Source organism: Rattus norvegicus, chromosome 2, assembly GCF_021556685.1.
Source record: "Rattus norvegicus strain SHRSP/BbbUtx chromosome 2, alternate assembly SHRSP_T2T, whole genome shotgun sequence".
Lineage (NCBI taxonomy): Eukaryota > Metazoa > Chordata > Mammalia > Rodentia > Muridae > Rattus > Rattus norvegicus.
Genome location: NC_141535.1, coordinates 120020455 through 120048005, shown reverse-complemented (window position 1 = coordinate 120048005; position 27551 = coordinate 120020455). Strand labels below are relative to the sequence as shown.

General features: G+C 43.7%; 1 protein-coding gene across 4 annotated transcripts in view; it reads left to right on the top strand.

Annotated features, from left to right (window-relative positions):
• Positions 1-13888, top strand: part of Mccc1 (methylcrotonyl-CoA carboxylase subunit 1) — a 51954-nt gene extending 38066 nt beyond the window's left edge. For 2 of the 4 annotated variants that reach the window (XM_087619070.1, NM_001009653.1), the window contains 6 exon segments: positions 1378-1464; positions 5127-5176; positions 8786-8923; positions 9546-9653; positions 12834-12905; positions 13558-13888. In XM_087619070.1, coding sequence (XP_087475196.1) covers positions 1378-1464; positions 5127-5176; positions 8786-8923; positions 9546-9653; positions 12834-12905; positions 13558-13668 — 566 coding nt within the window. In that variant the 3' untranslated portion in view covers positions 13669-13888. 4 annotated transcript variants of the gene reach the window in all.
• The last annotated feature ends 13663 nt before the right edge of the window (positions 13889-27551 follow it).

The following is a 27551-nucleotide window of genomic DNA, read 5'->3' as shown; positions in this document are numbered from 1 at the left end:
TCCTTCCTTCCTTCTTTCCTTCCTTCCTTTCCTTCGTGTGTGTGTGTGCGTGTGTGTGTGTGTTGTAAAAGAACTCTTCATACATGAGCATACATATATATCACAAGTGCATGCATAAGCTTAAGTGCATATATCATACATGCTTATATCACTAATGCACACACATAAGCACTATTGAGCTCGACGAATGCCCTAGCATTGCAGAAATGGGCCGCTAAGCCAACACCAGTTCTTTCTGTATCTCACGCTGACCCCTGCTGGCCGTGCGTGTTCAGTGCTCCTGTGGCTTGCTTCACTGTACCTGCTGTACCTAGGGCCCTGCCCTTGGTCTAAGGACAGAACACGGAGAATCGGACTCCCCTGGATCTCTTCTTCCTCTGTGTTGCCACCCTATGATTGACTTTCTGTCTGAGTAGAGGTTTAGGCCCTTCAGGGTGTCAGAGGATGCACCGTGGAAAGATTTGCCACACATATGCTCCTTCTCCAGAGTGCTCTCAATAGTTTCCCAAATTTCTTCTGTCACATGATGGCTTCCAGCTTCTGTCAGCTCTGCAGTGAGAGGCCTCTCCCTCTAAACTATTGAGACATGTACACTCCCTCAAACCTGCCCCACAGTATTTACTAATGCTGATCATTGGAGTGAACATAATTCTTAAATCTATTTATTTTTTATTATTAGAATTATTATATTTTTGGTTTATTTTAGGAGTATGAGTGTTTTACCTGCATCTAGGGCTGTGCTTTATATGCATGCAGTACCTATGGGGGCCAGAAGAGGGCATCATAAACCCTAGGACTGGACCTATGGATGGACATAAACCTCTATCTCTCTGGGAGAGCATCTGGAAGAGCAGCCCCTGCTGTTAAACATCAAGCCATCTCTTTAGCCTGAGGATTATTATATCTTCCTGCTTCCTATAGGATTCTGTTGTTCAAATTTTTGATTTTTGGCTCTGTTCATGGTCATTATATCGAAAGCTTAAAGAGTATATCCGTGTCTTTAGGTTTGTGAAGTACCACAGTCACAGGCGTCACACTAGATGGCTGCAGTTTAGCCGCACCACAGCCACAGGTTGTATCCAGCAGGGTGTGTGCTCAGCACCTAGAGCCAGGCCAGTGACAGTGACAGAGACATAGGAAAGGGAGGCAGTGAATGGTAGGGACTGAGGCACGGTGGACCTCTGTGCCACCAGAGGACAAGAGCTGAGTCACATGTGAGAAGCTGGGACCTCTCACATCGAGGCCTCTGAGATACAAGTGCGCACACGTCTGAGCTGCCGCCCAAGGACCCGTGGTTTACGCTCACTTTTGTAAAGTATTCGTGTTCGGGGCCTCGATACTTGTAATTTTGTTGTTGTATTTTACATTTTTTTCTAGATCAATTCTCTCCGTTTTCATTCAGCAGTGGGAGAAGACTGAATATCTCTTACACCAGGAACATGACTTTAAGAAGTGGTAAAAACGGTGAGTGATATACTGATACAAGATCAACTCAGAGCATAGAGACCCAGCAAATCAAACCAAAGCACAGTCAGCTGGGAGTTCTCAAGTGGCCGAGGTGGAACTGACTGGCTCAGGGCCATGGGGCTAACGGTGCAGATATTTTCCCTACTTCTGTGTGTTTAAACGTCCTGAAGATAAGTGGTAAGAGATACCCTAACAGACAGCCGAAGTGAAATATGGCGAAGTGAGTGAGGTGACTAGGGTGTGATTTGAGGCCAGGTCTTTCTTTGTATTTTTTTTTTTTAAATAAGGAAACAATGTTGCGAACTGTGGGAGACAGGGTTGCCCACTGTTCAGGCAATGCACAAAACCCAGTCAGTCAGTGTTTATCCTCACAGCTTCACGAGGGGAATGAGGGAGTCGCTGCTCATGTACAGATGCCAAAGCACAGAAAGCAGGGTGACTCGCTAAAGGCCAGTCAGCACAGAGTACCGTGGACGCCCACTCCTTTGATATGACTCCAGGCTTTTCTAACACTCTTTGGTTCAGTGGCTTTCGTTTTCGTTTTGGTTTTTAACCGTGTACTAGTTTGAGAAGGCTCAATGTTTTAACTAAAGTTAGAAGACGCTGGCACCTAAGCCGGAAGATAGTTAATGAATTGTGAGCAGGCAGGATACAGAGGGTCAGAACGCCCGCCACGAGAGCCAGTGACTGTCCCTTTGCTACAGGCCAGTGTGCATGAGATGCCAGGGTAGATGAAGCACGCTGGACTTGAGTATGTGAAGTATCCCTGAGCCATGACAGCGCTCATGAAAAACAGGCCTACTCGCTAGAGCAGCTCCCGGCCAGCATCAAACACCCTTTTCTCCTAGCAGAGCAGGGCTTTCCTAACTCTAAGATCAGAGATGTCATTCCTGTGCAGCCAATGCGTCCTTCACAAAGTGACTCATTGTAACTACTGTGTCACCTTTAGCCTAGATGGACATTACTAAAACTACACTGGGTGGTCTCCAAGGAAGTTTGCAAGTGCCCCTCCCCTCCATAGCGTAAGTGGGTGACCCTGTGTCCTGGGCTGGAGTGCTTACTCATATTGTCCTGCAAAGCGATCTCCAAGGTCTGAGGATGTCTCCCTAACCACCCCTGTGTGCTGAATGCACACATCGGAGTCAGGGACATTTTCAGTGTGCTCTCCAACCTAAATCAGACAGAAAAACCACGTGTGCCATGGAAATTCCAATGAGCCAACTGCGTTATTTGGCGTGGGTCTTCATTGAACCACTCAGTGCTGCTTTGAATTGTACTGAATTTTCTTAGAATTAAAAACGTTTTAATTTAGAAATGAATGAGTGCATAGTTGAAAAGCTGCCATGATTGCTGTTTACCATGCATAGTTCTTTTTTAACACCTACTCCACAAAGATGCTCTGATTCTAAATGTAACTCCCTGGAAATGCTTTAGGGAGTTCTTGCAAATTGTTAATGAGAGTAACCAGGGGAGTAGCCCGGACACGAAGCCCAAGGCATTTATGAGTCTGACATAGGACCAGTCTTCAGTCTTGTTAATGAAAATGACCTCGTGTTTCAGTACCATGTTTATAAGTTGAATCTTTTATGTGTTATTTTGTTACTGGTGACCATGTTTTCAGAACCCCCGAGTTGGCCCTCAATAGTAATAATAGCTCAAAGTTATTCAAGGCTTTCAGATACAATAGTAAACGTTCTCCAGAGACTGCCTCATTTGCATTTTCAGAGCAGGCCAGTAAGATTCACACTGTTATTAACACCACCTTTATTTCTTTAGCAACTAATTTTTCTTAACCAAGGACAAAGCTCGGATATTAGTATTTTTCCAAAGGTCACACCAAACTAATTGCAGGCCAGGTTTGACCCCATACTCCAGGGAATGCATGCTTACATAACACTACACCCACTAAATTTCCATGCCTTATTAAATGTGTACAGAGCTGTTTAAGAGTCTCCAATGGGAAATAAAAAATATCTGGGGAGGGAATCACAATTCCATGCTGTAAAATTACAGTCAGATCTCTGCTGTAATTCTACTTGCACTGATGTCACTTACACACTTTTACTGTCTTGTAATTGGAAAACAGGATCTGGTATAATTGAAGACATTTTCTCCTAAAATTTTAAAGCATGTTTATAATATACAGAGTGGAGAATTTTCAGCTACCCAGTGCAAAACTTCTGAAATCAGTGATGGGGATAGATGCTGGAAAGAGCAAACCAGTTTCTGTCCCCTCTCTTCATGGTGGGGGGAGGGGAGGAACGGGGAGGGAGGGAGGTGTATGTGGTTGGATTGTGGGTATTGTCGTATGTAAAGGTGCCAGCCACAGGGTTAATAGAATTCATTTGTGGATAGTTTCAGTTTTATGGGATTTTTTTTAAGAGAAAACTTTCCCATAAGTTGGTATGAAGAGGGAATCCTAATTGTTTTATAGGTAGAAGTCTAGAAATGTTCTGAAGAGTGAGTTCAAAGACCTAGGCAGACACGTCCCAAGGCCATGTCACGTAAATAGGCAGTAAATAAGGCCTGGACTCCGTGGTGGTGTAAGGAGTAGGGAAGGGTAATCATCAGCAAAGGCCTGTCGGGTATCAGGTGCTCCATTTTCCTGTTGACTGTTAGTTAAGTCACACACAGAGGGGAAAGAGAAAACAATGTTGAGAGGCTGGGCCCTTGTTCCCAGGACAGTAATTCAATATGAGGGTTGAGATGGGTAGCAGGGAGAGACCAAAAGATGTCTTCAGAGTTAGTCAGCCTAGGTCACTCTGGTAGAGCACCAGGAAGGGAAGGAAGAGACTCGTAAGACAGGTTTTGGAAGGAAAGAACTTGGCAGTCAGGTGCTGCCCACTGGACATGGTGTCAGGCAAAGGTAAAGGGTTTCCGCCCGGATGGTGGGAGAATAGCCATGCCAGTGTGGAGCTCATGAGGCAGGTGGGACACAGTGGACAACGTGCTCATCGCAAGATGTCAGCAGCGTTTAGCCGGGCATAACTAATCAGGGCTGTGGAGAAGATCAAGATTGGAGGCATCCAGATGATGGCCAAGACTTCAGGAGACCATCAAATGGTGTTGACTTGCATAACTCCGGGCACAAAAATGTTTGCTGCTGGAGATCGACCCAGGACCTTGTAGATACCACAGGAGAACACTTTAAATAAAACCTTCTGATTTCCAACTTGGAGAATAGTCTTCACCCAATTCCATATTCATATATGGCATGAATCATCTCATATTCTTATGATCTGTTACTGTTTCACATTTACTGAGTTATGACATTCACACACCTATCCAATGGCTGGCCAGGGAGGCCCATAGAAACAGTGACTTAGCCAAGGCCACAGCAGTAACTAGATGGTAGATTTGGTTCTCAAACCAGACCTCTTTCTAGTTGATCGCTCTTTCTGCACTATTGCTGTAGCCTTTGTGTACAGGTGAAAATGTGTGGAATATGAAGAGTCCATTTTTAAAAGAGAAAGGTTTTCCGATCGATCTGTACTGAGCCCAGTCAGAGACTTTGCTAAGAAAAGCATTGTATCCCTCAGAGTTAAGATGTTGCCTTTCCCTTGAGTAGTTGCCTAATGTTGAGGGAGAATTGAATCATCTCAGTTGTTACATAATGCCTTCTCTCTTTTTTTCTTCAATTTCTCCCTCATTCCATAAAGATATAGTCATAGCTGTGACGTATAACCGAGATGGGTCATATGCCATGCAGGTAAGCCATGTTGGTTCTGGTCTGTGGCTCAGAGCCAAATCCTATCTCCCTCATCCTGAGTAGGGTCAACTTTCCTTCTCAACTTTCCTGTACGCCTTTGAATATTGTAATTGTAGTGAGAGTGCCGCATGCTTTCATTTCAGAGCAGTTTAAGGGAATCACCCCTGCATTGTTTCTGACTTGTTTACTCAGTTTGCAGTGGTTCCCTTAAGCATAAAAACTTAGCAAAAAGAGTAGCCTAGAATTAAATGGGTAATAAGCCCCTCAGATACGTGCACAATATCACCAAAACAGCAGCCCTCAGGATTTTCAGGCTTAGGAACCCTATACACACTTAAAAGTTATTGGGAGGTCAGATGTGCAAAGAGCTATCAGAAAAGCTAAGAAAATTAGTCGTGCAGCTTAGTGGCACGAATACACTTGCATTGTGTAGCCATCACCACCACTCGTTACCAGAGATGTTTAAAATTACAAAGACTTTCCTTTCTTCCTCTCTCTCATTCTCTGAGAGTTTCTCATAAATACAGTGTACCGGGAACACATTCCATCTTCCATTGACCTCTTACCCCTCCCCATTCTCAGCTAGTCCTCCAAGCTTCATGACTATTGGAGCCCACTAAGTTAGTCAGGGCTGCTTGTGTGAGCACGGCTGCTGGCCATAGGCAACTCCTGACTAGTTACACCACTTAAGAAAGCGATGCCCTTCCCCAGCAACCACTAACTGCCAGTGGCCCCTCTTCCTCCTCCTCTTTCTCCTTCCCTTCCTCGTCCTCCCCATAAGGCCCCACCCCATCTATAACAGAATGCTGAAGAGCCAGTCTCGTGCAGGCCTTGTGCAGGAGTGCATAGTTACTGTGCCCTGACCTGTGTCTTGGGGGTTCACGGTGTTTACAGCACACCTCCTCATTCTGTTTTCTTCTGTTCTTTCCACCTCCTCTTCCGCGATGCTGAGCTTGGAAAGGTGAGATGGGTACCTATCTGTGGGTGCACACTCATGACTCATGCTCAGCACACTGGCCACTTGTACGTCTCTGTATCAACCGTCAGCCATTTCAGTAAGGGACATCTCCACCCACTGATGAACTGGCAGAAACACAAACAATTAGAAGGTGGTGCCTGTGACAGCATGAGGCGTTCTCTTCATCGTTTGAAACCAACACTCTGCCTTGTAAGCAGCTACAGCAGTGATTCTCAACTTGGGGGTCAAGACCCCTTTCACAGGGCACCTAAGGCCATCGGAAAGCACAGATCTGCACATTACCATTTGTAACAGTAGCAAAGTTACAGTTATGAAGTAGCAATGAAAATCATTTTATGGTTGGGGGGTCACTACAAGATGAGGGACAGTATTACAGGGTCGCAGCATTAGGACGGTTGAGAACCACTGAGCTACAGTCTCTTCTCCTGTTCCTGAGAACCTCTGTTCTGCTTCCTTTGTGAGTCTGATGCTGTAGGTGCCTGATAGACATGGAACAACTTAATATTGGTCCATTTGTGACTGGCACACTTCACTTTAGTATCATGTCCTCAAGGATCAAAGCTTCCTTTTGGATGTGGATAATTTTCATGCACTGTGGTCTCCTTATCCATTCATGCATGGCTGCAGAGGGGTTCTTTCTAACTTTTGGCTGTTGTAAAAAACGCCGCTAGTGGTGTGTGTACACAGATAGTTCTTCAAAGTCGTTCTAAATGTTTGTGTATGTATCTAAAAGTAGAACTGCTTTATCATGCAGCAACTCTTGTTTTTCATTTTTGAGGAACTACTGTAGTTTCCTGTAGCAACTGCAGTGTTCTGCATTCTCACCAGCAGTACACAGGACTGTCTCCATCCTGGCCAGAGTACTTGTCATTTTCCCCTTTCTTGTTGTTTAATAACAACCATCTTAAGTTTGGCAAGTGGCAAAATGTTGATGCTTTGAATCTTTGATTTATAAATGACTTAAGAATAATGGCTGTTTTTCTTTTCTTTTACTGTGCGTGCGTGTGTGTGTGTGTGTGTGTGTGTGTGTGTGTGTGTACTACTTACTGGCCATTGGTATGTCTTTATCTCTGTTACCTTTGCCTATCTATATTTTAATCCAACTATTTTGTTGTTGCTGTTGAGTTATGGGAAGACTAGAAAAAAATCTAAGATCACACGAGTACCCATTACACTAGTCATCATAAAGTGTAATATTCTCAAAGGTTCAGTGGCTTCTAGTGAATTCTACTCCATACTCATGGGGGGGGGGGGTTGTTTTAAAAGCCCGATAGCATCTTGGCCTTAATGTGAAGATAGTTTAATTTTATAGGCTCTCCGAATGGCTGTTAGAAAACCCAAGGAGACTAAGTCATTGTGTAAGAAGCTGCAGGGTAAAGCTAGCCCTTAGTTTAAGTCTGTTGCAAGCAGAAAAGCCAAGAAGGTCCTTGTTGCTGTCTATTTTTGTGTGTAGGCTCACGCATGCGTCGCAGAGCCCGTGTAGGAGCCAGAGAACGATTCACAGGAGTTGGGTCCCATTTCCGGTGCGGGCTCCTGAAGCTCAAACGTGAAACTCAGGTCTTCAGGCTTGGTGGCAGACACCATTTACTGGGCCATCTTGCTTGGCTCTTTTAAAGGGTGTTAAAATGTAAGAATTCAGTTACAAGTTCTTAAAGTAAATCTAATATATCACTTTTAATAGGAACTGAAAGATTTCACATTCTACAGATACCCAGTGATACCCAGCACTTTGGGACACAGCAGTTTTCTCTGTCACAGAGCCACGGGAAGTCTACTCACTGTAGACATGTACACTTGCTTCATTCCGGTACCTCTTGTGTGGGGACACTTTCTTGTCCCTGTCCCGTGATGACAGTAAACTTATTCTGTTTGGTTCATGGGAATAAATATATTGATGTGAACTTTTAGACAAAACTTTTATACCCTAAGATCTCACAGATATTCAAAGAGCTGTTTTAGTCGCTTAGAGGGCAGAGTAAATGTCATGTTTAACTCACGCGAGATGAGGACCAGTGTACAAGTACTGCCATGTAACCTACTTCACTCCAGCCCAAACAGCATATTTACAAAGAACAGACACAGACTTCTATACAAATATGTTGGAAATTGGAAAGAAAAACATAGATTTAAATAAATTTTCTGTGTGCGAGGGAAATCTTCTCTTACATGTACATTCGAGAAAACACTCTTCAAGACAGAAAACTTGTGTCTGTTGCCACCTCCTTTGAGACGTAAATTGTCATCTGGCACAGCCTCTGAGAGCAAGGCAACTGTGATCTGTCTGCAGCGCCTCTGTGTTTTCTGATCATAACCACAGCGTATGGGTCAGGTCTGTGTGCTGATAAGATAGAAGAAATGCCCTCTAGCTCCGTGTGGACTCCAGCTTTATTCTTTCTGTTCTCAGATGAACTTTCATCTGTGGTATTATATTGGCATAGATAACTTACGTACAGTTATCTTTCTTTTAATTATCTTACTGCTATTTGTATCTAAATTGCTCTGGTTAGGAATCTTGGAGGCGGATTCTACTTGGTTCATTGAAAAACTATGTTTCTGAACTGCTAAAGATGAAGATGTTCTGATTTTATTAACTCTGCATGGACATTTATTTAAAGACTTTTTCCCCCCAGATTGAAAATAAGTTATTCCAAGTCCTGGGCGATCTTTCCAATGAGGATGGCTATACCTACCTGAAGTCTTCTGTTAATGGAGTAGCCAGTAAATCCAAGTTCATCCTCCTGGACAACACCATCTACCTGTTTTCTATGGTGATGCCTCTTATTCTTGTCTTGTCTTGCTTTGATGAAATCTCAGTCTATAGTCCAAGCTAGACTAGAACTCATGGCAATCCTCCTGCCTTAGTTTTCCAAGTGCTAGGGAAGAGTGCCCTGGGAGACAGGGCATGAAAGGGCAAATGACTCTGGAAGGTAAAGTCGTGGATCAAACCCTGGCCCTGCCACTGGGCAGGTGTGTGACCTTGTACAGGTAATCTTTCTGGGATTGGGTCTACTGTCTTTAACCTTGACTCATAAGCATGCCTACTTACAGAGTTGTGACAATTAATGACATAGTGTCTATATAAGTGTAAAGTTCTCACTGGACATTGTGCTGTCCACAGTAAAGATGCTAGCAAAATCCACTTCCAGAAAGGGACCATCAGGTCACCTACAGTCCTGTCCTTTAATTCCTAAGCCCTGGTCAGGCGTTTAAGCCATGGCCTCTGTGTCGTGGGAGAGACTGAGCAAGGCTTTGTAACCTGTTAGCATCATAAGGCTTATTAGCACCTGGTGTCCATGACAATGAAGTTACTCACAGCTTGAAACTGTTTGACCCCCTTGGACTAGTGGGAAGGGGATAAGATCTTGATCCTGTGTTCACCGTTGTCTATAGGAAGGCAGTATTGAAGTTGGCATTCCAGTACCCAAGTACTTGTCTCCAGTGAGTGCAGAAGGAACTCAGGGAGGCACCATCGCTCCCATGACTGGAACCATTGAAAAGGTAATCAGGGGACATCTGTCAAATGATGCCAACAGTGGCTAGTAAATGTCTTTTTGGAGTTTGGTGTGTGTTTTCCTTGTGATATCCTTTCCCCCCCTAAATTTTGCTCACTGGGAAGCACTCACTTCAAGAAAATAAGATTATATTATAGTGGTTCATTTGTCAGTGAAAATAACTATTTACCTATTTTTTTTTTCATAAAAATTCCTGGGTTTTGGGGTTGGGGTGTGGGGTAGTGCACATATCTGAATCCAAACCCAGAGCCTCATACATGTTGAAAACTCTGTACCTGAACTCCACCCCAAAACTACTGGGGGAGGTTGTTTGTTTGTTTGTTTCTTGTATTTTAACTTTATTTTATGTATGTGTATGTTTTGCCTGCATATATGTCTACACGCCACATGTGCACAGTGCCCACAGAGGCCAGAAGAGGGTATTAGAGGCCCTGGAACTGGACTTAGAGACTGTTGTGAGCTTCCATGTAGATCCGGGGAAACAAACTAGGTCCCCTGGAAGAGCAGCCAGTGCTCTTAACCACTGAGCCACCTGTTTCCATCACAGAACAATGTGTCTTGCCTGATGCCTTGAGCCTGTGAGTGCAGCTCAGTGGCAAAGCGTGTGTTTAGCATGCTCGGGGATTTGGATCCAATCCCCCTGCCAGAAAAGAGAGAGGAGGGGTGAATTAAAAGAGGAATACAGGTTGGGGATTTAGCTCAGTGGTAGAGGCCCTGGGTTCGGTCCCCAGCTCCGAAAAAAAGAAAAAGAAAAAAAAAAAAAGAGGAATACAAATAAGCAAATTTTTCCTTTCAACAGTACCATATTTCTCAGGCTGGTCTTGATTCCTGGGCCAAAGCTATCCTCTTCCTCTTCTTCCTCCTCTTCTTCCCTCTCCCCCTCTCCTCCCCCTCCCCCTCTTCCTCTTCTTCCTTCTCCTCCCCCTCTTCCTCTTCTTCCCCCTCCTCCCCCTCCTCCTCCTCTTCCCCCTTCTTCCTCCCCCTCCCCCTCCTCCTCTTCTTCCTCCCTCTCCCCCTCCTCCTCTTCTTCCTCCTCCCCCTCCTTCCTCCCCCTCCCCCTCCTCCTCTTCTTCCTCCTCCCCCTCCTTCCTCCCCCTCCCCCTCCTCCTCTTCTTCCTCCCCCTCCCCCTCTTCCTCTTCTTCCCCCTCCTCCTCTTCTTCCTCTTCCTCCTCCCCCTCCCCCTCCTCCTCTTCTTCCTCTTCCTCCTCCCCCTCCCCCTCCTCCTCTTCTTCCTCTTCCTCCTCCCCCTCTCCCTCCTCCTCCTCCTCCAGCCTCCCAGGGCATGCCACCACACCCAACTCAGAATGTACAGGGTCTAATGCAAACTCACCAAACATTACCTAGAAAGTCAGTTTTAATGTGAAATTTAACAAAAAACAGCTTTGTCATGAAATAGTGACATATTGCATATGTGTTGAAATAAATTTTAGAAGCCCGGTATTGGGGAGACCCATGTGGTTCAGGGTGGGGTGCAGGTTGAAGAGGAAGTTGTTTGTTTCACTGTGTGGCCCAGATGACCTCAGACTTCGAGCACTTGCCTTGCCCAGTCCTCCAAGTGCTGAAATTATGAGCACACACCTCCACACCCAGAAAGTCACATGGCTTGAGGGAGTCTTAAAGGTGGAATCAGGGATAGTCCTCACTCTGTCCATTTGGGCTGCTAGCACAGGATTGCAGACACTTCAGAGCCGAAACTACACGTTTTATTCTTCCTGGTTCCGGGGGTTGAGAAAATCTCAGAGCAAGGCACCAGTGGATTGTATGGCTGGTGAGAAGTCTTCTTGGTATCACACCAGACAGACCATCTCATCCCACAGGACCTCTCTGGGGCTTTCCCTGCGATGGTGCAGATCCCTGGTGACCTAATCACCTCCGAGAAACCCTAGCTCCAAACCATCACCTTGGGTTTAGTATTTCACCATGAACTGCAGCAGAATGCAGGCATTCAGATGGTAACGCAAGATGGTGTAACTGCTGTGGGGATAGATGTCTGGTCTCCCCAGTACAGTAAATCATAACAATTCCAACGTGGCTAGAGATGTGGTTCTGTGATAGAAAACCTGCCTCACATAGGGGGAAGTCCTCTGTTCATTCACCGATACTGCAAAGATAGGTAGGTAGGTAGGTAGGTAGGTAGATAGGTAGGTAGGTAGGTAGATAGATAGGTAGGTAGATAGATAGATAGGTAGGTAGGTAGGTAGGTAGGTAGGTAGGTAGGTAGGTAGGTAGATAGGTAGGTAGGTAGGTAGGTAGGTAGGTAGGTAGGTAGATAGATAGATAGATAGATAGATAGATAGATAGATAGATAGATAGGTAGGTAGGTAGGTAGGTAGGTAGGTAGGTAGATAGATAGATAGATAGATAGATAGATAGATAGATAGATAGATAGATAGGTAGGTAGATAGGCAGACAATAGAAACAATAATAAATTCAATTCAGCTGTATATTCTTGGAACCCACACACAAAAAAGAGGAAAATAATCACAACCACACACTGTTCTCCACTATGTGAGCTGACAGACTTAGATCTGCTTTTAGGATGATCAATCTCGGCTCACACCAGCATCACACACTGAGGAATGCCATCAGCGAACACTCACCCTACATCTAAAATCGTGCACACATTGGCTTCCAGAGGCTGTACCAACGGAGCATCACCAAGGTTCAGGTGATGCTTGGTGCTGGCGACTGAGCTCTGGCTCTCTTGGCGATGTCTTTATAGGCTGTTTAGTAACTGTGCTAATTAAAAAGACGTTTGGCCTCCTAAACCAGAACTAGTCAGGACCTTTGTCCTCCACCCTGTATTAGCCATTTACAGGTATCTGTCCTTCTGTCCTTCTGTGTGTCATCTCTGTGTATCAGACACATGTGGCTGTCCTGATTCTACACTCATGCGAGAAAAAAAGAAAAGCAGTACCAGGTTATGTAAAAAGTCCCTTCCCCTGAAACAGCACAGCCAGGTCATTACTGAGGAGACACAGCAGGCGCGTGCACACTCAACAGTGCCAGCCATGCTGCGTGGACAGCAGGCTCCAGCTTACCTGGTGCTTCTGTCTGTCTTTGGCAAATAACACAGACATGTAGGCATGTGCTTCTGTTGTGTTTGTTCATGCACAACTCTGGAGAGCAAGAAGGGCCCGTGTCGATGCATCTCTCCATCTCCAGGTGTTCGTGAAGGCTGGAGACAGAGTAAAGGCTGGAGACGCTCTGATGGTTATGATCGCCATGAAGATGGAGGTAAGGCACGAGTTCAGCTGCCAAGTAAACCTCAGGGCCGCCGGGCCTGGTTGTTCGCATTATTCGATGGGTTAGTAATGCTTCAAATGCTATAAGGGTCGTGAACTGGATGCGCATTGATTGAAAGAAGCCAAAGCAACCCCCCTTCTGGAGTACAGTTTCATTTTGTGAAGCCATAGCTGCCATTCTGAACTTAATGACATTATCGTCAGCAGGGTCCCAGCTGACTCCGTCATTATTCCTAAAGCTGAATGTAGGATGGCAAGCAGTAGACTGCAGGCCAGTGGCTCCTAGCCCCGGACAGATACTACATTTACTTTTGGAAGCCTTGTCTTTGGAAGCTTCCAGAGACAAGTGGACGTTGAACATCCCCCAGTGAGGCACAGGGATCGGCGCTGTGCTGTCATTCTAGGACTGATCCAGGGTCTTATGCAGCTAGGTGGGTGCCCTGAGTCTAGTACTTCATGGAAGCTGCCCACATGAGAGTCTGGATGTCAAGCTAGACCTCTAGGTAGACAAGAGCTTCCCAGTTGTGTCCTTGAGTGTATTACTGCTCAGTATTGACCCTTCTCAATAAAAGTAAACAAAACACTGGCTCGGTGTGAGCTGGCACTCACCGGCGTGACAACCATTGTTCTCTATGTCCCTGCAGCACACCATAAAAGCCCCAAAGGACGGCAGGATAAAAAAGGTGTTTTTCAGTGAAGGAGCCCAAGCCAACAGACATGCACCTTTAGTGGAGTTTGAAGAGGAGGAAGTCTGACAAATGCCAGTCACAGTGAACTGTGTCCCCAGAGAAATGGTCTACTGCACAGCGCCTTACCTGTCTGCAAACAGCAAGTGCCTCTTCGGTCTCGATCTTGGAAAGAGGAGCTTTATTAAATCAATGATGGTGTGATTGTATTTAAACCCTTTTATATGTATAAATTATCTCAAAAGATTTCATAGAAATAAAACCGAGTTGTATTTTCTTTATTTGGAAACTAATGTTTTCTTTAAATCACTTATGTTGTACTCTTTTAGGAATAAGATAGGGGACAGCTTTATCAAAACAGAAGAGGAAAAGTCATGTAGATGAATGGCTTTCCAGTCACCCCTGATGACAGTACAGTAACATGCTTCAGAGGCTCATGTCACAGAGCTAAACTCAGCCAACAGTAATTAATCAAGTAGGACATGAGTGGCATTTGTCTCTTGTCCTTATGTTTGGGACTTTTCTTTCTAAATACTTCTGCCTTTGTTGTATTTGTGGGGAGCCCAGGAAGCCCTGATGCTGTCAAGTCAGCCCTGTGTGCTGTTGACATGGCCATACCCTATCAAGGACCTCACATCACCTTAGACCCACCCCCCAAATGGCAAAGGCTCTTCCTACCCTCTTCCTCTTGCCAAGATCTCCTTGTTTCGGGGGTGGGAGTAAGGGTCAGAGGAATTTGGGGAGAGCATTCCTCTGTTTCATGTGCAGATATGGATATTGTGTGCAGAAAATGTCCGCCACAGCCTTCTGTCCCCTGGGATGTTTACAGCCCGATCTCTAGCAGAGACTGCTCCTACCAAAAATTAGCTGCCCTTGTGGCCATGGTCCAGCTGCACACCATAAACCCTGTGTCCTTGTTTATCTGTATGCAACAATCCCACCTCCTTGTTCGCTCTGGGCATCCAAGGCACAGCGGTGGTTTCTCCGTTACAGACCACCCATCTGATCCCAGCTTTTGCTGTGTCTCTGGTGCTCGTCTTTTCTTCATCCTCTTGCCAAGCCTGTCAGGTCTATCCCTGGATCTCTGCTGGACATGGCAGGAATGTTCTTGCTAAGTGTGTGTTTTAAAGGGTGTTTGAATCAAACTAGAACGTTGTGGATTGGTTCTAATGCCATTTGTGTTAAATCAGGAACCCACCCGTCTGCACTGAGGGTCCCTGCCCCCAGTTGGTTCTGATTGGGAGATAAAGTTGCCAGCGGCCAATGGCTGGGCAGGGAGACAGAGGCAGGACTTTTAGGATTCTGGGGCAAGAAACACAGGTGGAGGAAGGGATTCCACCATGACAAGGGTATAGGAGACAGGCCATGCTGGGAATGTTCAGGAGGGAGAGATGGCTGAAGTGTAAAGAGGAAAGCCCCAGGAGGGCTGCCTAGAAGGGTCTAGGGCAGCAAAGATAAAATAGAGACTTAGTAAATATTAACTCAGGAATATCGAGGGGAGTGTGTTAGCCACAGGGGGTTCAGGAGTGGCCCAGCCACTGAGCTAGTTAAGCCATATTAAAGTATAGTGTGTGTGTGTGTGTGTGTGTGTGTGTGTCCATGTGGGATCCAGACATAAGGGCGAGCGGTGAGGAGCTCACGCGCACACACCCCTGGGAATTTAGAGCCAATTAACAACTTACTGCTTCACTAGAACATTATTTATCTTTAATTTGAATAAATTAAAAGAAAACAAAAAAGTGGCTGGGTGGTGGTGGTGGTTCACACCATTAATCGCAGCACTCGAGAGGAAGAAGCAGGCAGATCTCTATGAGTCTGAGGCCTGCCTGGTCTACGGAGTGAGCTCCCAGAGAGTCAGGACTACACAGAGAAACCCTGTCTTGAAAAACAAAACAAACAAACAAACAAAAAGAAATGAAAAAAACAAACCAGTTTTACATGGCGTGAATAAAAGTACCTACACAAAAGCAAGGACTGAAGTTTTGATTGCTAGAGCCCATGAAAATGCCGCGTCTGCATGCCAGGCTGCCTATAATCCCACCCTTGGAAGGTGGAGACTGGGCCCTTGGCATGAGTTAGGTAGGTAGCAAGACTAGTAAGTATTAGCTACTTCTCTATTAATGTAATAAAACCCCATGACCAAGACTACTTAAAAAGATTGTGTTTACTTGAGGGTTACCATTTCAAAAGGATAGCGATCTTGATCATTACTGGGGAGCATGGCAGCAGGTAGGCAAGCATGGTACAGGAGCAGTAGCTGCGAGCTCAGATCTTCACCAGCAAGCACAGGAAGAGAATGAGTGCTGGGAATCTTGAGGGTCTTCTGAAACTTCAAAGGTTGCCTACCCTCAGCAACACACCTTCTCCAGCATGGGCACACCCCTAAATCCTTCCCAAACGGTTCCACTAATGGAGGAAGGGTCAAGTATTCAAATATATGAGCCTATGAATGAAAAGGGAGCCTTTTTGATTCAAACTACCATAGTGCCCAATACAGGGGACCCTTGGTCATGACTCCTCTCCTGCTGGCACACTTTTGTTTGCACTTTCTCAGGTTGCAGCCAAGGCCATGATAGAATTTTAAATCCTTCCAGGCACCCTGAAACTCCTGCTCATAGCTCTCAAGCCACAGGCAGAGTGGAAGCCTCTTGCCCTTTTCTCCAGGACCGTGCAATGACCCTGCAGACATTCTTCCATGTGGGCTATGGGGTTTCCAGAGTATCCCCATCACTAGATATTTTCCTTACAGCTTCTGGAATCAGGATGCCTTGGTTCCACAATCTCCCATGATAAGTTCCCAAGATACATACTCTTTGTCGACCCTGAAAGCCTCATCAGTGACATAAATTCCTTCTACCCCAAGTAATGACTGTCTCAATTCTTTGTATATAACGATCCTTGTTATTGTCTTTATATTAGTGTAGAAATAATTGTCAAGGAGTTGAGTAGTGTAGCTCAGTACCAAAGAATGTAGTTAACCTGTGTAAGGCCCTGGGATTAATCCCTAGCAATAAACACCCCAAAACTGACTTAGTAACTTTTCCAATTGCCGTCTTAAAATACCCTGACAAAAGCAAATTAAGGGAGAAAGGATATATGAAAAACATGTGGAAAACCAGTACTTTGTTAGCCAATAATTTTTTTAAGGAGTCTGAATAGTGGTACACAACATGGGTGATCAGACAATATGGCCCCTAAGACAATCTTAGCACCACACTAGGGTCATCTCCCTGAGCTGTTGATCAATGAGGTCCTAGAGGCTTCAAACTAACACAGGCTGCTGTCTTTGCCTACCAGAACTAGACGGTAAGAGTCTGTTGTTGAAGATAGCACACACTTGGGTTTCAGGACAGAGAACTTTATCTGGAACTGACCAGAAAATGTCCTTCTGCTGGCTAGCTTTCATGAAGCCAGAAGGTGTTGGTTGTGGGGGGAGTCTTAGCTAGATCCTGACCCTGCATGACAGAACGCTGATATGCCAGGCAAGATCTGCCTATCGACATAACCGCACCAAAGATTTCTAGGGGTGGCAGAAATAAAAGAGGTAATCAAACACCTTTTCTAAACTGGAGTTAAGTCCTAGTTTACAAAAGAGAACTCATACCTAGTACTGGCTTAGTTGGGGTTTCTTTTGTTGTGATAAAACATCATGACAAAAACCAAGTTGGGAAGAAAGGGTTTACATATTTCATCTTATGACTTGTCGCTTATCATTGTGGAACTCAGGAAAGGCACTCAAAGCAGGAACCTGGAGGCAGGAACTGACGCAGAGGCCATAAAGCAGAGCTACCTACTGGCTTGCTCCTCATTGTGTGTTCAGTTTGTTTTCATACACACCCAGGACCATCTTCCCAGGGGTGGCTCCGCCTACAGTGATATGAGCCCTTCTTCATCATCATGAATCAAGAAAACGCCCTACAGACTTGCCTACAATACTATGGAGGCATTCTCTTAAGACCTTGTCTTCAAGTCACTGCAGGACTAGGCACATCCTCTCACACTGAGGCCAGACAAGGCTGCTCAGTTAGGGGAACAGGATCCACAGGCAGGCAACAGATTCAGGGTCAGCTCCCGCTCCTGTTGTGGGGGACCTGCATGAAGACCAAGGCGCACATCTGCTACAGATGTGCAGGGGGCCCAGGTCCAGCCCGAGCTCAATCTCTGGTTGGTGATTCAGTCTCTGGGACCCCCCCAAGGGTCCAGAATAGTTACCCAGGGTGGAGACTCTCCATTCTCAGGGAGGAAAGGGAGAGGAAAATGTGGGGAGGATTTGTGTGAGGAGAGAAGGGGTCTGATCTTGGGATTTAAGGTGAATAAAATAAATGTGAAATGATCCATCTTCCCAGATGACCTACCTTGTGTCCGGTTGACATAAAACCAGCCAGCGTATAATGTGAAGCTGGTCAGAAGGTTATTTATGGCTGGGGAGGTCATAGCTTTAGGCGAGAACTTACTTCTTTTGCTTTGCTAACTGGCCGTAGTGTCAGACTTCTTCTAATATTTACGTTTATACCTGTAGACTAGTGCGGCCCTCAGCCTCTGTAAGAAAAGCATTTACAGCTAATGCAGAGACTCATAACTGCTCAGAGTTCTGAGAGAAAGGGACTGATCAATCCTAAATGATCATTTATATTAACTCTGTCCAATTCAGAGAACATCATAGAACATAGGGAGGGAAAAGTCGAAGAGTTGACAGACAGGGGAAATGTGCCTTCTAGATATGGCGTGACACTTGTGTCCATGGACTCACCACAACTGTGCTTATGCATGAGATCAAGGTATCAAAATCATAGCATGTGTAGGGAAGGGGCTTGTGAGGCCTCACTGCTAGCTGAGAGATGACTGGAAGTTGATGGCTGCCAGAGGAGGGATTTTCATCTGCCTTTGGGAAATGCCAGGTTCCAGTGAATGATTCCACACTCCAGTACATTCAGGCAGCACCAATGACCACAGTGAGTTGGGAGGAGGGTGAGGGATAGGGAGGACGAGGAGATGAAAATGAAGCTGAGAAGGGGGTTCAGGGAGAGTCCACACGAGAAGAGTGGGTGGGTGTGATCAAATACATTGTATACATGTGCGGATTCTCAAAGAAAGCAAACATCATTTACAATTAAATAAATTCAGAGACTTCATCCTCCACCTACTGAGCTCTAGTTCCACTAGCAGTTAAGCACGACTCTATCTTACGTATCCTGGCATTTCATTACACTCACAAAGCAAGCAGTGAAGGAGTAAAAGTAACGTTCTACACAGCCCTTCTGGTGAGTGTGTAACAGAGTCATATAGGAATTTATTCTGCATTTCCCTAGAAATAAACGATGGACACCTTTTCATTTACCTGCTAGCTATTCTGCTCTTTTTCTTGGTGAAATATCTATTCAACTCTTGTCCGTGTAAAGGTTGGGGCTCTTACTATTTGCCTGCAGGAATTCTTTGCACATTCTGGACACCCTTCATCTGACAGAATCTGTAGGTGCTTCCTGTGGCCTTGGGCCTCTCTTTTCATTGTGTAACTGCTGTCTTTGGAAGTGTAATTTTAAAAACGTTGGTGAGTCATTTTCTTTGATAAACTGTGTTTTGGGGTCATTTCTAAGAACTGACTATGGGATGATGTCACAGGTGAGGCAGGCACAAGATAGAATGAGGCCTGTCATTGGACGAGAAGGAAGGATGGGCGGGAGAAAAGTTTGAAGGAAGAGGTGGAGAAGGAGACAGAAGAGGGGAGGAGACAGAGAGAAGCCGTGGCTGAGAGAACATGGAAGCTGGCATTAAGATTCCACTCTGTGTATTTTCAGGTTGTTATGGATGTACTTGAGGGATGGATGTGTATAGGGCTTGGTATGTTTAGGTGGGCAATTATATCTTATCAATTGGATCAAAGGTTATTGTTCGTGTGTTCTTTCTTGTGCAGACTTAGGTGTAAGAAAGTGTATGGTGGCAGAGACACTGGGCTGCCACAGAGTTGGGATGTGTGTTTCTGACATGGAAACCTGCCTTGGGAACTAGATAGGTAGAGAGATTGCTGCCAGGCTTAGAGAGAGGCCTTTGGCAGTGTGATATGAGATGGAGTAGAGCGGGTGAGACGCTTTGCTGACTGAGACTTAAGATATCTGACAGATATCTTGGGGCACTGCAGTGCAGGACCTAGTGGGGTAAAAAAGAAAACATCTTATTTTTTTATAATTTACAACAACAACTAAGCAAACCATGAACATGTTCTTCTCTTTTTCTTCTAATGTCTTAGGTTTAGCTCTTACCTCAAGTCTGTGATCCATATGTTACTTATAGTTATTTTAGCATAATACAAAGAAAAAATTAAATTCATTCTTTGAAAATCCAGTTGCCCCAGCAATATTTGCTGAGTATCATTTCCCTTACTAAGTTGCCTGGATCCTTTTGTTGAAAATCATGACTGTAAAGGTTGGTTGAGAGCTCTCAGTTATGGGCAATTGGCTCATGTCTGTCTCTATGCTATTACTATAATGTTTATTATCAGCCTTATGAGTAAGGTCCACAATGAGGAAATGTAAGTTATCGAATTTTGCTATGGTTTTCCACGTTCTGTTGCTATTCTAGGTCCTATGAATTTTCATATCAATCTTTCATAGATTATCAGTTTCTACAAGGCCTAATAAGATCTTGGTAGAGATTGGACTGAGTCACAAAGTTAATTTGTGGGGGAACATTGCAAGTTCATGAACATGGGATAATATTGGCTTACATCAGTCTTAACTTCTGGCAATGTTTTATAATTATCAGATGTGTACATCTTGCACTTCATTTATTAAATTCATCCCTAAGTATTTTATAGAGTTGTTCCATCAGTTCATTTTTTCTAAAGAATCCTAACACACTAGCTTTAGTTAATTATATTGTTACAGCAATGGAAATAGACCAATACTAAGGGTGATACTAGACATACTTGTCTTCCCATTTTAGGGAGAAGCATTCCAGGTTTTCATTTATTCACCAATAAGTATGATGTTGGTGCTAGGATTTTTCTTCAGGCCCTTTGTGAGGTATGGAATTTTCTTTTATTACTAGTTTATTGAGAAAAGTAACTGTGATGGATAATCTTGGTTGTCAACTTAAATTTATTTGGAATCAATTAAAACACTAGCAGCTGGGCATACTGTGAAAGACTTTTTTGGCTGAATTATTTGAGGTGAGAAGACCCATTTTACTTCTGGTACCACAGAGCTCTCAGGGTTAGCATTAGTCAGGGTTCTTTAGAAGAACAGAACTAATTGAATACACACATGTTGTGGTAAAAATTTAAAAAGCAGTGGAACCGGTTCCTGCATGTTCCCACTCTGCGAGGACCCAAGCAGGAGCCCCTTGCTCTGGTTGTTTGCCAGGAACTTTGCTCACATCTCCTGTAACCTGGTAAGATCAAAGCTCTAGAAACTTGTAGTTTAACAATTAGATTTTTATGTTAAATTCTCAATCTACAATACATCCACAGAATAAATCCACTGCCAATTAATAACGATAGAAACCACCCATGTAGACAAGATAAAAATTGACCTAGACCACCTGGACCGGAATCATCCTTCCTCCTTCCTAGACTTTTCCCTGCCTACCCTTCCTTCTCATCCAATGATAGGCTTTGCCTTATCCTGCACCCACCTTGTTGCATAATGACATCATCCTACACATACACATACAAACACACACGCACACATGAGAGAGAGAGAGAGAGAGAGAGAGAGAGAGAGAGAGAGAGAGAGAGAGAGAGAGAAACAGACACAGACAAACAGACACAGACAGAAGAAGGAGAAGATTTATTAGAGTGGGTTACAGGCTGTAGTCCAGCTAGTCTAAAAATGGCTGGCTCTTGAAGGAAAAGGCCAATAAATCTAGTAGTTGTTCAGTTTATGAGGCTGGATGTCTGAGCTGTTCTTTAGTCTCTATTGATCCCAACGAAGTAGGTTCCAAAGTCCCAAAGTAATGCCTTAGCAGAAAGATAGATAAAGTTGTGAGAGAGAGAGAGAGAGAGAGAGAGAGAGAGAGAGAGAGAGAGAGGGAGGAGAGAGAGCAGGCAAAAAGCAAAGATTCTCTTCTTCCATAACCTTCCACTACACTAGAAGCTGTGGCCCAGAGTTGGGGTGGTTCTTCCTTCAAATGATCCAGTAGAGAAAACTCCTTCCTGTGCACGTCTACCTGTTTGCATTTCAGTTTTAGATGAAGTCAAGTTGACAACCCAGATTAGCCATCACATACCACATAGCCATCGCATCTCTACCGAGTGGAGAGTCTAGGTTTAATATGGACACCTGAACAGTTTTTTTTTTTAAGGTGTCAGTTTGTTTTACTGGTCGTTTGAAGCTTTTGTCAAGAGATGGCCTCCTGAGAAGTAGCTAGAGATGCCTGATGTCCCTTGGCTTAGTGTTGATGAGGGGATGTTAAGGCTCAGGGAAACTACAATGATAGAGTGGGAATGACGTGCGAAACCTAATCCTGCACAATAGAGGGGCAGAAAGACATGGTCTTCATGAATCCTGTAAGACACAAAATGATGAGAGGGGCAGTAGCGTATTTGAAGAGCTTTGTGGTGGCTCTTTTCTTTGTCCTAGACCTTTGAGTTGATGCTGTGCTTCCCGATTGGGCAAGTTAAATATGATAGATTGACTGGGCCCTGGCGTAGCAGGGACCAGGTGGCAGCACTGAATTGTTTAAAGGCAAGATGATTGTAGTTGCTGTAATAGGGAACACAGGCAAAGTGGTGTTTATGGTGGTTTGCCTTGCACGGACCTTTGCTATTGGCTAATCAGTCTTGGTGTTTCCAGGAAGAAAATGATCAATCTACTACATTTTTATTCAATTCATATAAGCATAAGGAGAATAATTCTGGAACAAATGAAAGAAAGGCTACATTGGATCATAGTAAGAGAGAACTTGGCCTATCAATTTCCAGACTTGAGACAGTCTGCAGGCCCAAAACCTCTTAAGTAAAAGGATGGCCAGATCTACCTGAGAAAGGACCTTTCTAAAATATCTAAGAATTTACTTTAGCCTTTCTCCCATCCTTACTGTACACTTGGTTAAATGAAACAATTACTTTCCAGAGTCTATTAGATACTGGTTTACCATCAACATCAGTTTGGGAAACCTCAAGAAACACTGTGCTCTTCGAGTTAAAGTGGAGCTTATAGACATCAAGTAGTTAATGGAATTTGGGTTGAGTCCAACTCACAGTGGGTCCAGAGTGTCTCCCAACAAATCCCATGTTTATTTCCCCAGTTCCAGAAGGTATAATTGGGATAGATGTAATTAGAACTTGGCAGAATTCCCATATTGGTTCCCTGGCCTGTGGAGTGGTGTGATGGCTATTGTGGTTGGAAAGGCCAAATGGAAGCCACTGGAGTTGCCTCCACTAGGATAAGAGTGAACCAAAGAGTATACTGAACCTGGATGAATTGTAGAAATTAGTGCCATGTCAAAGACTTGAATGAGGCAGGGATGGTGGTTCCTACATTTCCCTTCAACTCTTCAACAAATTAACCATGGAGACTGACAGCTGATTATCACAAACTTAATCAACTGGTGGCTTTAACTGCAGATGTGGTATCATTACTTGAGCAGATCAGCACGTCTCCAGGTACAGGACACAACTACTGATCTAGCAATGCTTCTCTATAAGGACTACCAGAGGCAATTTGCTTTCTGCCTTTATGGTTTTTACCTCAAATGTATCTAACTTTCAAACCTTGTGTCATAACATAACTTGAAAGGATAGTTATAGTCTTTGTCTCTTCCATGAATTATCACACAGGTCCATTATATTGATGACATTTTGATGATTGGACCAAATGAGCAGGAGGTAGCAACCACTTTGGACTTGTTGATCGCACACATGAGAATCAGAGGATTGAAAATAAATCCATCCAAAGTTCAAGAGCCTTCAAATCCAGTGAAATTCTTAGGAGCCCAGTGGTAGAGGCATGAAGATGTATTCTCTAAGGTGAAAGACAAGATATTGTACTTGGCCCATCCAACTACCAAGAAACACACACAACATTTAGGACTGTTTAAATTTTGGAATTTTGTTTAAATTCCTCACTTGTGTGTGTTATTCTGACCCATAAACCAAGTGACTCAGAAAACTTAACTTTCAGTGGGTCCTGGAACAGGAGAAGGCACTTCAACAGGTTCAGGCTGATGTGCAGAATGGACTACCACTTGGAACCATGTGACCAGCAGACCCAATGGCACCAGAGGAGTCCATGGCAGATAAAGATGCCGCTTGGACCATTTAGAAGCTATAGCTGAATCACAGAAGAGACTCTTGGGATATCGGAATAAGGCTCTACAATCATCAGGAGACAACTATTCTCCCTTTGAGAGACAGCTCTTGGTTCACTATTAGGCTTAGTGGAAACTGAATGTTTGCCAATGGCCACCAAGTTATTATGCAACCTGAACTGGGTATCTGACCCACCAAGAATAGGATACACACCGCAGCAATCCATTATTAAAGTTGTATGTATGTGATTGCCAGCTTATAAGAAAGTTACATGAATTTATTGCCCAGATACCTATTATTTATTTATTTACCACTTTAGAGGTGGTGTGTTGGAGATTGGTTCTAATGCTTTGATTCAATTGGGAATCTGCCAAATGCTAAAGGTCTTTGTCCTCAATTGGCTTTTGATTGATAAATAAAGATGCCAGAAGTCAATGGCTGGGCAATGGGAGAATGGCTAGGACGCAGGGGGGGGGGTTGGGGTGGGGGAGACAGAATCTCTATGGTTTGGTGGCTGATGGAAGAGATTTAGAGCTGCAGGAGAGAAAGGCAACAAGCCATGTAAGAATTCAGGTAAGTGGCCATTGGCCACTTCCCCAATTGGGCCTGGGTTGGCAGAGGAAGGTTTAGGAGTGCCTAGCTTTTGAAGTAGCCAAAGCACTTTAAAATTAACTGGTGTGTGTGTGCATGTGTGCGTGCGTGCATGCATGCATGTGCGTGTGTGTTTTCCATTTGTGAATCTGGATAGCTCCTAGGTGGGTGTACGTGAGTGATCCGAAGCTGGGAGCCAAAGCAGTGTAGCCCAAACTCACCGCTGTAGATGGAGGCCAATGTGATATGTGAGAATGCATTTCTAAAATTTAGAGATTATCCGACACACACACAATGATATAGCTTAGGAGGAGGGAGAATTAGTCTCTCAGCAAGCTGAGTCACGAGTCAAGTGGTGTGGTTCTCGCACAAGCTGTGAAATGAGAACAAAGGAACACAGTCACTTTACCTGCTAGTAGGAAGACAGTGAAAGGCAGAGAGCCAGATGATAAACACATCCGGCTTCCTACAAACATAATCAAAGGATAGAGACAAATAAATTTGATTTAATTGTTTTTAAGGACAGAAGGGAGATTGAATGAAAGAAAGCTGCTTTAAAGAAATTTAAAAGTCTTGCCAAGGCAAATTCTCAATCTTTGAACATGGTCCACATGGTATTTTGGGGGTTGCTTTTGCCTGGCACAACATAAATAGACCCTGGAAGTGGCTCACACAGTGAGTAGACATAAACACTGAGGCATTTGATCTTAAATTAGGTCAAAAGCAGGGGTTAGAAAGCCTATCCTATCTCAGACAGTGGAAACTGGGGCCTTGAGAACTATATAAAGAGAAAGGGGCATACTACCATAAATTCTATATTAATTTCCACAGTAGGGAGGATTTAAGTGTACATGGATGTATAAAATATTGAGGCATTTGATCGTAAATTATAGGTTGAAAAGCAGGAGATGGTAAAGAAGCACTAGCTCAACAGATATTTGTTTAGATTGCTCTAATTGCTTTGAATTGCTTTAATTATCAAAACGCATATGATTATGAGTTTGTGGTTATATTAAAATTCCTCTAGGAGAGAGGCCAAGTTATACCTTTAATGATTTTCAATTACTAGACCAAGGACATGCTATTTTGGGAGAGAGGCTCTGTATTTGTGCTGACAGGCGAGGAGAAAAGATTTTGGACCCATTCCGAAGTCATATGGATCAGATATGACAGGGGAAGGCCCCCTGCAGAGCTCGAAAAATTTGAGAAAATCAAACAGGACAGGTAACTTGATCTGCTGATTTCTTGACATGGGGACAGCTCAATAACTAGCTTAGACATAAAAATGTCTGTAGCAAAATTCAACTAAAATTAGACAATAAATCTTATTGATTACGGAATCCTTAAGATTCTTTGTGCCCTCCTTCACCTGACATTAAGACTTAATACCATTGGTTATTAATAATTGGTTACTCATAAAAAAGACAGCTGTCTTTCACCTGCTCAGACAAGAAGCAAAATGTCAGCCTTAACTGATCTGTGCAGCCTGCACAATCCATACAAATATCATAATGATACTAAAATGTTGGTTGTGAGATTCATATATTACAGAATGTATAGCTTTGACAAGATTCATCTTCAGAAATGCTGAACTGATGCTGTCCAGAGACTTGCTTCAAGAAGAGTTTCAGGAACTGCTACTGATTCCAGTTCATTTCACCTCATCCAACCTTTTAGATGGATCCAGTCAGAACTTCAGTCAAGCCCTGAGCCTTCTAAGCATAGAGAGACAGGATAACAGATGCTAAAGCTAGCTTTCTTAAGTCTAACCATTTTTTCCTAATTTTCCTACCCCTCCCCACCCCTTTAAAGAATTTCTCATCACCCCTATTCAGCAGGAAGAAGCCAATTCCCTGGGTTTGGTTATTTGGTTATAGTTATTTTTACAAACTATAGATAGGCCGTCATTTTAAGGGATAATTTGGAAATGGTCATAATTTTGAATAGGGAGGAAATAGAGGCATTACTAAATTTTATTCTTGAACAAAGCATTGTATAGCCATAATCTTACATTCAAAGAAATCTTTGTAAATGATACAAAATTGAAGCTATAATTTCTTACATTGGTATAAAATGTATATATTCATCAATATATACATTAAGGTTTTCATTGGTATAAATTTGTATAATGAATACAAAATTTGAAATTAATATTGTTACTCTTAGATAGACATTGTGCCTATGCAACTCATTTAAGACCACAAGGCTTTGACCCAGTCCTTCTTTTTTTTTTTTTTTATTTTTTTTTTATTAACTTGAGTATTTCTTATTTACATTTCGAGTGTTATTCCCTTTCCCGGTTTACGGGCCAACATCCCCCAAACCCCTCCCTCTCCCCTTCTTTATGGGTGTTCCCCTCCCCATCCTCCCCCCATTGCCGCCCTCCCCCCAACAATCACATTCACTGGGGGTTCAGTCTTAGCAGGACCAAGGGCTTCCCCTTCCACTGGTGATCTTACTAGGATATTCATCACTACCTATGAGGTTAGAGTCCAGGGTCAGTCCATGTATAGTCTTTAGGTAGTGGCTTAGTCCCTGGAAGCTCTGGTTGCTTGGCATTGTTGTACATATGGGGTCTCGAGCCCCTTCAAGATTTCCAGTTCTTTCTCTGATTCCTTCAACGGGTGACCCAGTCCTTCTAATAGCTGCTATTACAAACTGTTTAAGATGTATTACTTATAATACAAGTTAAGGGCTAGATAATAAACTCATGGATATGTTAGATTCTAATTTAATTATAATAAAATGCTTTCAATGTACTCAAATAGAAATGACTGAGTAGCTAAAGTTTACCAGTTAAAATATAATTTACGTAGAGTCTTCAAAAACATCAGAAATCTACAGAATGTGACAATTAATGTTATTTCATTATTAAGGATCATTTGACAATGAGATATGTCTTCTTCTTCAAAGGAGAATAAGGCATCTTTACCTCCACTCAAGGTTGCTTATTGTGTGGCAAGGTAGACACAGGGCAAAAATTGCCCTATCTATCTACAGACATAATACATCCAGGAAAGGACACTCAATGTGGGAGAGTCTGCCAAGACAGAACAATCTAGTCCTTCATAGTTCCTGCTCCATTTTAAGGTCTGTCAGATGGTTCTGAGCCAGA